The 11,462-nt window shown below is 37.5% G+C and overlaps 1 protein-coding gene across 1 annotated transcript; it reads right to left on the bottom strand.

Annotated features, from left to right (window-relative positions):
* Positions 1-5,439: 5,439 nt before the first annotated feature.
* Positions 5,440-6,753, bottom strand: LOC149188949 (chitinase 2-like). The gene is made up of 2 exons (XM_089413121.1): positions 6,614-6,753; positions 5,440-6,509 (listed from the first exon to the last, which is right to left on the bottom strand). The coding sequence occupies exons 1-2, from the start codon at positions 6,684-6,686 to the stop codon at positions 5,668-5,670; spliced, it is 915 nt and encodes a 304-aa protein (XP_089269247.1). The 5' UTR covers positions 6,687-6,753; the 3' UTR covers positions 5,440-5,667.
* Positions 6,754-11,462: the final 4,709 nt, after the last annotated feature.

Genomic DNA, 11,462 nt, shown 5'->3' with positions numbered 1-11,462 from the left:
TGGTGGTTAAAAATATCTAGTTTCCCTTGAGACAAATTAAAAAAACCTATAGAGTTCCATAATTAAGTTATGACTAATTAAATAATTTACTATATTTTCATACTATTATATATATATATATATAAACTAAACTTGTTTTCTTTTGCAATTAGAAACTATAACCTGATATGAAGAGTAAACTCACATTAATTCACTATAACCGGATATGAAGAGTAAACTCACATTAACTGTTATATATACCTAATAGGTATTATATGAACTGTGGAATAATGATGGATAACTTACCATCAAATTTATTTCATGGATTTGTAAATATCCATTCACAATTTTCTTAAAATTATCGAAATTTTGGCATACATGTCATTGATTAGTGGAATAAATGACATCAAGGATGACGAGAGGTTAAGCATTCAATTATATCTCTATATTTAACATTAGTCATAGAAAACAATTAACCTTTTTCATAGCATATAATTTATTTTTCAATGTTAAATTTTGATAGAGAACTAGCAACCTCCCCAGATATATACAACAATTCATAAGCCACATATATGATGGACTCGTAATGGACAAGGTGTGGCATGATCAGAGGCGATCACAAGAATTGGCATGGATATATTTTGATATGGTCTTTATTTAGTTTTCCCGTGTTTTGTTATTTTGTACTTTTTTACATTTTGAAGAAGCAATCAAATCTGTTGTAATCATTTTGGGCAGCAGAGCCATCGCACAACGAGACAGCTAGTCAATCAAACAGCTGGAGCTCGGCTGAGATATTTTGTAAATATTGTTCAAAGATTCCCCTCTCCTTATAAATAGACAGAAGAAACACTTAAATGAGGTTCCCAATTTCTGCATTCTAAAGGCCCGAATTTTGCTTTTGCAAGTTTTGAGCCCTGTTTGTAGAGAGAGTGTTTCCACTTTGGTTCAATTTGCTTGTTCATAAGGTGCTCAGGCATATACAATTGTTAAATGTAATGAACTAGTGATTTGGACTCCATATTCAAAGATTAATGAAACAATTTGGTTGATTCCAATCTGAGCAATGCACATTATGTTTTTCCCTTTGTTTATCATTTCATGTATGTCTTTCTGCTTCTGAAAATATGTTATGAAGCTACCGGTTTCTCTCTCTCATGGGTTTATGTATGCTGCTAGTAGTGAGAAGTACCTGTGTAAACGCATTTACTTGTTTTATTTGATAGTCTGCAGTGCCTGTGTAATCACAGATTTACTTGTGTTATTTGATAACCTACAATTCTTGTATGTAAGCATAGATTTACTTACGCTAATTGGTGACAAATGTATTCATGAGGCATAGAGGTTGAGACCTTAATTCGTGCTCCACTTTTTCTGCATTTTCACCTCCTCGCCCTTCCATATTTCTGCTAGAGATTGTTGCTTATGATTTTGTGTTATGTCCAGTCCTCTGCATTGATTTCCCTCCTTTTCCTTCCTCCTATTCATCTATACTACAATAACAATGTTAAACTGTGTATTTTCGTGTGTCGGCCACCAAAACCAACACATTTCTCTTTGAGATTAGTCATATCTACTAGTGTTTATTTCAATCTATGTGCTTGCTTTAATTTACCTTGGTGAAGGGCTATTGAACCAATTATGTGACATATGGAGTGCATCAGAAAGCCTTTAGATAATCTTCAAAAGCACTCATCTCGGATGCCCTAGGCACCGGTCTCCTATCGACCCAGAGATTGTCTCTAAGAGGCGTCTATATCTTTTGAAAGCAATTGTGTGACAGGCGATAGAAAAAGCTACAACATCTTTCTGGCGCCGTTGTTGGGGAACGATAAAATTTATTTTTTCTATGGGTACGACAATTTTTACATTCCCTCTGTCGGGTGAGCAAGGGAAGTGTGGGTTGAAGATCTCTCACCTTGGCGACTCCATTGTTTTAATCTTATTGTAAACATATTTCTTTGGCGTGCAACAATATATATCAATTCCAATCCCAACTAGAAGGATCATGGTTGAGATTAAAAGAGTTGAGCATCAAATATCAATTTGGGGGCAGTGAGGCATGCCTATTTTAGTTGTTGACTTCCAAGAGAACAATGACATAAGGTCTAGTACTCAGATGTTGGGCTAGTATCATTCGAAGGTTGGCCTCACTTGGGTGAATTGAGCCTTATGCCTAAGCAGGAGTTGTATATAAAATGTGAGTATTTAATTTCCAATTCTTACAGTTTGTAATTTTTCATTTTAGTTTTATGAGGAAAGAACTCCCAACAAATAAATTTCCATGGAGATTTCTTGGTTTTATAGGTTCGATATATTTTTGACTCCATTCCCAATAGTGAAGGCTACTAGTTTGTAGGTTCTCACACCTTGCCAACAAGGCATTGTCCCCAATTGGAGCCAATGTTGTCACTTACTACAAAATGTGTTTCCGGCTCTCCAAAGAGTAAATGAGAAGAGAAGTTTGCAATCATTTTCCGAGCAGCAGAAGGAATCAAAGGCTAAATCAAACCCCGTCCATTACAAAGTGCTCTGAACAAGCTTTCCAACAATATTTGGAAGGCCAAAAATGGACTCTTGGATCAAAATATATGGTCTGCTGAAGTTCAAGGATTGAATCCTTAGGGAGGAATACTGGAGGTTGGATATATCGGAGATCGCATATCAGAGGTCCAAAGATACCATTGATTGCAATATCATAGCATCAACCATATCGGTGATGGAAACATGGAATCGATATGGCATTGATCCAATAAGGAAGTATATGGATTTAAAGAATGTATGAATCGGTCACTGCAAGATTGAATGCAGGAACATAGGAGTTTGTCTCAAGTGTAACAGTGATTGTCAAAGATCGTTGGGTCAAGGCAGCAAGGACCACGATCCGCAGGAAAGAGTGTTGGGTCTGCCTTGAGGTGATACAAGCCATCTCTATGCTCTGACGCACATCTTCAGTGAGATAAATGGAGGTATAGGACTCAGGAAGCAGTGTGCAGGTCACCTGATAATTAGTTTCTCAACATGGAGCTCCACACAGCAATGGAATGAAAGACTATGAGGTCGATCTCTGTTTCTGCACTGTGACAAGAAACCGAGAGTTAGTTGCCCCTTTCTCCAAAAAGTAATGAATTCAAGAAGTTAAGGCGAAGATGAGAGGTGAACCTGTGGAATAACAAAGGAGGAACATCATGGAAAAGGCGTGGCCTGATCAGAGGCGATCACAGGAATTGGCATGGAGATATTTTTCTACAATCATTATTTAGATTTCCCATGTTTTTTTATTTTGTACTTTGTTGCATTTTAAAGAAGTAATCAAATCTGTTGTAATACAACAGAGCCATCGCAAGCTTAGATAGCTAGTCGATCAGACAACTGGAGCTCGGCTGAGATATTTTGTAATTGTCATTCAAATCTTCCTCTCTCCTTATAAATAGAAGGAGAAAACACTTAAATGAGGTTCCCAATTTCTGCATTCTAGAGCCCCGAATTCTACTTTGGCAAGTTGTAAGCTCTGTTTGTAGAGAGAGTGGTTCCACTTTGGTTCAATTTGTTTGTTCATAAGGCGCTCGGGCATGTACAATTGTTAAAAGTAATGGACTGGTGATTTGGACTCCATCTTCAAAGATTAATGAAACAGTTTGGTTGATTCCAATCAGAGCAATGGACACTATGTTTTCCCCTTTGTATATCATTTCATATATGTCTTTCGTCTTCTAAAATTGTGTTATGAAACTACCAGTTTCACTCTCTCATGGTTGTATATATGCCGCTAAGTAGTGAGAAGCACCTATGTAAACATATATTTACTTGTGTTATTTGATAACTTGCAGTACCTATGTAATCAAATGATTTACTTGTGTTATTTGATAGCCTACAATACCTGTATGTAAGCACCAATTTACTTATGCTAATTGGTGACAAATGTATTCATGAGGCATATAGGTTGAGACCTTAATTCATGCTCCACTTTTTCTGCATTTTAACCTCCTCACTCTTCCATATTTCTTCTGAAGAATGTTGCTTAGGATTTTGTGTTATGTCCAGTCCTCTGCATCGATTTCCCTCCTTTGCTTCCTCCTGTTCACCTATACTATAATAACAATGTTAAATTGTGTATTGTTGTGTGTCAACCACTAGAACCCACGCATTTCTCCTTGATATTACCCATATCTACCAGTGTTTATTTTGATCTATGTGTTTTCTTGAGTTTACCTTAGCGAAGGGCTATTGAACCTATTAAGTGACATATGGAATGCAACACAAAACCTTTAGATAATCTTCAAAAACCCTCATCTCAGATTCCCTAGGCACTAGTCTCCTATCAACCCAAAGAATGTCTCTAAGAGGCTTCTATATCTACTCAAAAAAATTATATGACAAAAGATATAAAAAGCTACAACAAATTCTATGGCTAGTGATATTTTAACATTCCCAAATTAGTTTTTTAGTTTTTGAAGTCATTAAATGTAATATATTTATTAATTTAATCTAAGCTAAAATATTTATGAACTCAATAAAGGTGTGATTAATCTAAAAGTCTAATGTTGTACACAAGCAAACCCAACCGAGATCACTAAAATAGAGCTATAAATGTACAATAATATCTTTTTGTGCTTTTGGACTTGACCATATACGGTTTTATATATCCAAATCGTTGTTAATGGGCCTCGAATTCGATGTTCTATGGAAGTGTTTTTTTTTTTTTTTTTAATTATAGTTTAAAAAAAATTGCAAGGTCATAAAATACAATATGGCCGAAGCCAGACAGAATACGGCCGAAGCCAGACAGAATACGACCGAAGCCGGCAGATACGGCAAAGCCGTCACAAATCGCCGAAAAAGCACCTCCGCAGGGTTCGAACTCGGCTGGGGGAGCGAAAGCCATCCGCCCCAGCCGTCTAATCATGCACGCTGGGTGCATTCATATCGAGCTTTTAAGTTATTAGCCATAAATCGAGTATTGGTTAAATTACAGGTTTACTGGTAGAGGAGGCCAATGGTCGCTATCTCAAATTTAAAAATTTGTAAAAAATAAATCAGATTTTATTCTATACACGTTTACTAGTGGAGGAGGCCAATCTTCACTATCTCAAATCTAAAGATTTACAAAATTCTTTTTAGAGTTTATTCTATAATTGTGGCGATTGGCTTTTTTACTTATTAGGAATATTCTATAATCGTGATTGGTTTTTTACTTATTACGAATATTTTTCTTCATTTTAAGAGATAAACTCATAAAAACTTATATCAAAACAAACTGTTAACTTATAAAAACTTATATTAAAACAAATTGTTATTTTTCCATTTAAATCTAAAGTATTTTTCCTATCATAAAATTACTGTTATTTTCGTTTGCATGATGTTCATTAACTTTCGCTGACTTATGCACAACGTTCACTAACTTACGCAATAAGCTGCTATTTTCTTTTATATAATGTTCATTGACTTTCGCTGACTTATCCATACCGTTCACTAACTTACAATAAGCGTAAGCGTAAAATGAAAATGAAAAGGGAGAGAAAACAACAGACCAAATTTTCAGTAAATAGGCGAAGTAAATTTGAAATTCTAAGGCTGGCGGTTACAATGCAATTGGAACCCAAATATTTATTCCTTTAGTTATTATAGGGCATCGTCTGAGTGAGTGATGATTCGCTATGATAAGTAGCGGCTATAAAATCAATCCAGTCACGCCAAAAGAGCTTCTGCTTGCTTTTCATATTTGAAGCCATTAGACTTTGACTTGTCTGCACACCACACAAAGATGCCCTCCAATTCCCCCTTCTGCTTCAGCATCTTGCATGCCCGAAAGAACCCATGATCGGGCAAGAGACCTCCAGCGCCTTTCTCTGTACTAAAACTAACCAGTATTCTCCCTCCCTTGTACAGAGATGCCTGAGTATTGTAGTGGTGGATGAACTGAGAAACCGTGGTGCTGGCATCGTACGCGTAGAACTGGAAGTTAACGTAGTCAATCACGTGGCCGTATTTGCCCCATAAGGCTGTGTAATGGGACTGCACAGCGCCCCTGTCTTCGAAGGGGGCGATGGACGCGAAGGAGATGACTTTGCTCCGCTTTAACCGCGTGATCAACTGCCCGATACAATTTACAAACGTGTTATCGTCGGCCTGAAAATGCTCGTAGTCGATGTCGATGCCATCGAGATGGTATTCTTTGATTATCTTCGACAGCGACGTGACAGCGTTGTTAACCCACGAAGACACCGACGATGGCTTGAACTGGACAGGGTGACCGTTGCCCACGCTATCTCCGCCTAAGCTCAGCGCGACCTTCACGTTCTTGTGTTGGGCCTTTATGGCCTGCACGGCCTTGGGAGTCAGGCTGCCGGTGTCCCAGAAGATGTTGAACTTTCCGTTTGTGGGAGAAGGGGAAGCGGATCCGGTCGTATAATCGATGGCGAATGAGAGAATGAAGTGGACCTCCACCCTCGGATTTATTGGCACATCTGAAAATTTCACGCCGTTGCTGAAGGCGCCTATGTATTCCCTCAAGATATGGCCGTTCGCTCCTGCACACAGATGCACACAAATAGAAGAATGTTATGTTATGCCTAATAATTTTCATAAACAAAACAAGTTTAAGCAATTCTGGATTCCAAAAGCGCTTCCATACCCATAGCGATAGGAAGCAGATTATGCAGCAAAAGAACAATAGCCAGAAGTTTGCGTATCTCCATGGAGGCCATTACTACACGCAGCAACCGCTCTGGATTGATTAACGCAATACCAGATTGATTTATATTGCGTTACCATTCTGAGCCTCTTTATATAGACCCCTGAAAAGATCAATCGTGTTTATGGTGAGCATGAATTGATTTGGTCAAAACTTAGTTGTCGACGTTAGTGATAGAAAAAGCAGTGGTGCAGCAAAGGTCAAGGATTCATGGTATGACTAAGTGAACGAATACGATGGGGCTGGATAAGCTCCAGGAAAATTCTAGAATATGGTATCTGAATGATTCCTTAATAAGTTCACAGATTCATTTCTTGGAAATTTTGTAAAATTTGTTAATAATTGCTATGAAAAGCCGAGGATTCATGTATGATTAATTGAACGGATACGATGGGGCTAGATAAGCTCCGGGAAATTTCTAGAATATGGTGTCTGAATGATCCTTAATAAGTCCATAGATTCGTTGCTGGGAATTTTTCTAAAATTTGTTAAAAAGTTCTATGAAAAGTTTCAAGAAATTTATTACAATCACAAATTTGAAATTTGAAATATGAATAGGAAATAATTTTATAGAGTATTAAATTTATTTATATATTTAAAAATTATAATTTTATTACAAAATATTATTATTAATATAAAAAGAAAAAATAAATCCACAAAATTATATTTTATCATTTTAAGTTTGAATCTGTCATTTTTTAAAAAGAAATACACCACTCTTAACTATTACACCCATTCTTCAACTTAGTGTGATTGAAACCAGATACAATATTTAAATAATTTTTTATCGCTTAAATACCATCAAACCACCTATTAAAACTCACATAATCTCTCACAAAAAACAAACAAACTAAACTAAACTAAACTCAAATTCAAATTAAATGAATAAATTCTGATTAAAAAATAAATTCCCAAAATGTACTGTCCATCTATTAATTGTTACGTTCATGAATAAAACATAATTGTTACGTTCGACAATAAAAGGAGCATTGTCAAGTCTTGACGTTCGAAAGCGGCGACTGACGATGTGGAATATAATATAACGTAGTTGACCCGTAAGTAGTCGATGCAGTTAGGGCTCATTTCACAAAAACGGGACTGGGTTAGGGCTCTGGCGTTTCGGCGATCCGGCCGTCCTTGTCTGGGAATTGAATTGAACGAAGCAAAATCCAAAATAAATTCCCACCATCAACGCCGTGAGCGTTAGCTGCAAATATGGGTAGGGTTGCTGCTTCGCTGTAAGGCTGGCGCCGGCCCTGTCTTAGGGACGTCGTTGTCTCCCAAATATTACCTCTTATTACAATTCCTTAGTTGAGAAATATTCTGCTTACTCGGTAAACCTGACTCCGTATTATATTAATGGCACCAAACCCAACCCAAGCTTGAGTGCAGTATATATCAACCTATCAGTTAAATTGCAATAATGGTAAATTATAAGAGTTAATAATAAATTACTAGGCGTAAAATATCTTTTTGGTATCAGGAATTTACTTCTGATTACAATTACTCTGGTTAGAAATATTTTGCTTACTCTATTATAGGTAAACCTAACTTTGTATTATATTTGGCAGAAAATTTTGTTGTGAAATTTTGATTTATGTTATTTAAATTCATTTTTTAATTATATATATGCATTCCGCATTTTAGAAAATTTCTAGGACACTTCTAATGTGCAGAGTTTACTCATCAAACTTGTAATTTCAATAAATTCCTGCAAAATTTGAGATAAATTAAACTAAAAAAATCCACCAGAAAAATTTCCAAAAATTAAAAATAATTCATATAATATTAAATTACCCTCATTGTAAATTATAATAATAAATTACCATTCACAAAGTATCTTTTCGGTATCACCTCGGATTACAATTACTCAGGTTAGAAATATATTGCTTGCTCTATTATAGGTAAATCTGACTTATCTATTTCAACAAACGAATGTGGGCTCGAAGAATTTCAATTTCATTTTAAATAATGGACAAGATTTGCTTTGAAGGGAATGTTTTTAATCGAATACATTTATCAGCCATCATCCTATTGGTTTTTTTGTTTTTTCATTTTCATTTTAAATTTCATTCCAATTTTCCTCCACCTCAGGTTGATCGCCCTCCCTCCACTTGTTGAATCCACAGGTTTCGTTTCCACTTACCCTATTTGAATTGTTGTCCATCGGTTGATCGCTCTCCCTCCACGCATTTGAGTCCACACATTATTGTTTCCACTTACCCCATTCGAATAGTTGTCCATCGTTTAGTTTCAATGGACAGGTTTCAATTCCCGTTTTGATCACAAGTTTGTTCATGTTTCTCTCCTGGCTCATTATGAACATGCACAGATGGGTTCATTGGTATCGCCCCACGTCCCTTTGTTATTAAGGTATGTCCACTTTATTGATTTGTATTATTAATCATTACAGTTCATGCTCCTGCATCACAACAATTTGCAATATTAATTTTTGCTAGTCATGCTTCTGAGTTACATTGATTGCTAGTCATGTTTCTGTGTCAAATTTCTATTGCTTAAATTGTTTTTTTAATTATAGATATGGATTTGATATTTTGAAAAATTTATTGATATAGAATTTGGAATTTTAATAAATTTACATTTTAAATAAATTTTTTCATAAAATAAATTATAAAGTGGGGTGTTTGGCGGTAGCGAGGCCATCCATAGAGGCTAGCTAAGCTAGACAAAGCCAGTAAGCTAGTAGAGAAGCCAGAGAAGCGACACTCCTGGAAGCCAAGAAGATAGAAACACACAAGCCAGTAAAAGAAATTTATCTAGACACTACGGGCCGAGGAAGGGTTACTATGTCTATCTTGGTAGGCGAAGGTAGGTTTGGCAGGCAAATGTGGGGAACATCTTATGCGCTCTCTCATCGTCTTGCTCTTGATTTGGATTGTTCAGAAGGTCGAGGCCCCTTCAATAAATAAGTAATTAATCCAAGCACCAACATTTATGTATGTGAAGGATCTATCAAGCAAGGGCCGGGGGTGTGATGCCAGCCTCGAGTTTTCAGGTTTAGATACACGTCTTAGCATGTCGGGAAGCAAGCCCTTGCTCGGTTTCTTTCAACCAGCCCACCAAGCGATCTAATTAATCCCAACTAGGCCAACCAACTAGCTAGCAAGCTAAAGAAGCCAAGTTGTTTTGAAGCTAGCCTGAAGCAAGCCAGCCAGGTTTTTGGCCCCACCACGAGAGACAAGCCAAGCGCCACAGAGATGCGGTTGAACATAATGCATCACAATGCATGATTGAAACATGGCTGAAGAGCAGGACAATGGTGACATGCACCATTCTATGTTAATCTTGTGTGTTGGATAGCTGAGTGAAAAAGCTTAAAAGTTTGGTTAGTACTTGCAGTAGGAGCAAACATGAGCTAAAGTTCTCTCAACTGTCAATGAGACTGTCTGTCGGCGACATCTTGTCTATTCACAACCTCCTTATCAGCAACACACCATCTCTCAGATGCTCCTTCTCGAGTTGTACTGTTGTTGCGATGATGTTGCACAGAGGTAGCCAGGGTGGAAGAAGAATTTATTGTGATGATGCTGCACAAAGGTGGCCAAGGTGGAAGAGGAATTACTTCCAGAGGTGGGCGCCTGGTTGTTCATGGCTAAAGGTGTCAGAGACATGCTCCTCATTACTTATTGGATTTGACCTATTATTTATGAAATCCTACCAATTGGTGGGAAATGGCATCATTGCTCTGCTCATAAAGTAGCACGACGTCACAACGAAAGAAACAGCTCCACAACACCAGAACTGGGTCAATCAGAGAGAGTGATTCTATCAAGAAAGATAAGAGCGTGATACTCTATATGAATGTTCAGCTCAGTGATTCTATTCATCCCCAGGGGATCGAAGTTGGCACATAGGAAGAATCCCCAGAACCGTAACCATGACAGTCCCCCCTTCGAGAGAAAGCCAATTGGGTAGATTGAGATTGGGTATGTATGCATTATTTACAAATCTGGAAACACTGTACTCCTTGCCGCTTTCTTGAAATTGCTTTCACCTACAAATTTTCACCATTGTTGCTTTCTTGAAATTGCTTTCAACTACAAATATACAAGATGGTTCCATCTGGTAAATATTGTTAACATTGTTATCTCGCCTCTATTGTCTTTGTAGGTGAACACTAGAAACAGTTCAGATTTGTCACTACACATGCGCTGCCCCTCTATTGCCTTTGTAGGTGAATAGTGGACATGGTTCAGATTTGTCGCTGCACATGGCTGTAGGCTGGGGCAACTCAGAGGGTTTGGGGGAAATTAAAAACCATAGTGCCGCCATAAATCATTTGAGGCGTTAACATCTTGGTATCATTCAAGGATTCGAGCCCCGTATAGCCTTTGAAAAGAGAGAGGCGTTGGGACAGAGACTGGAGAGCAGGTTTCCGAATGGATATAAGTAAGAGTCATTTCCTAAGTATGTTAGCTTTCTCTACAAGCATGAAATCAAATTCAGTTCACGGCCAGAGGTTCAGGTCAGGTCAATACGGAGGCTAAGATCAGGGAAGCGATAGGAAGAGGAAGTTTGTAGAAATAAAAAGGAACTGGCACTCTGCTAGATCAACTTAAATGGAAAGGTAATGCTTTCCAAAGCAGTTAGTTGGTGTGCATACCTCCAATATGTTCTGCGCACAGGCCTACAACACGCCATACCTCCAAGGTGTTTTGCGCACAGGTCAGATTGCATGCAGATATGGACTGGTAGACACAACAACATGCATGCAGTAGCTGGAACTTCAACAACATGCACCACCTGGAAACTTCAACTTGGAAACTTA

Source organism: Pinus tabuliformis, chromosome 3_1 (genome assembly GCF_031772625.1).
Source record: "Pinus tabuliformis cultivar Carrire ecotype Pingquan chromosome 3_1, CPIR1, whole genome shotgun sequence".
Classification (NCBI taxonomy): Eukaryota; Viridiplantae; Streptophyta; class Pinopsida; order Pinales; family Pinaceae; genus Pinus; species Pinus tabuliformis.
The sequence above is the reverse complement of the archived record's forward strand: the minus strand, read 5'-3'. Positions and strand labels throughout refer to the sequence as shown.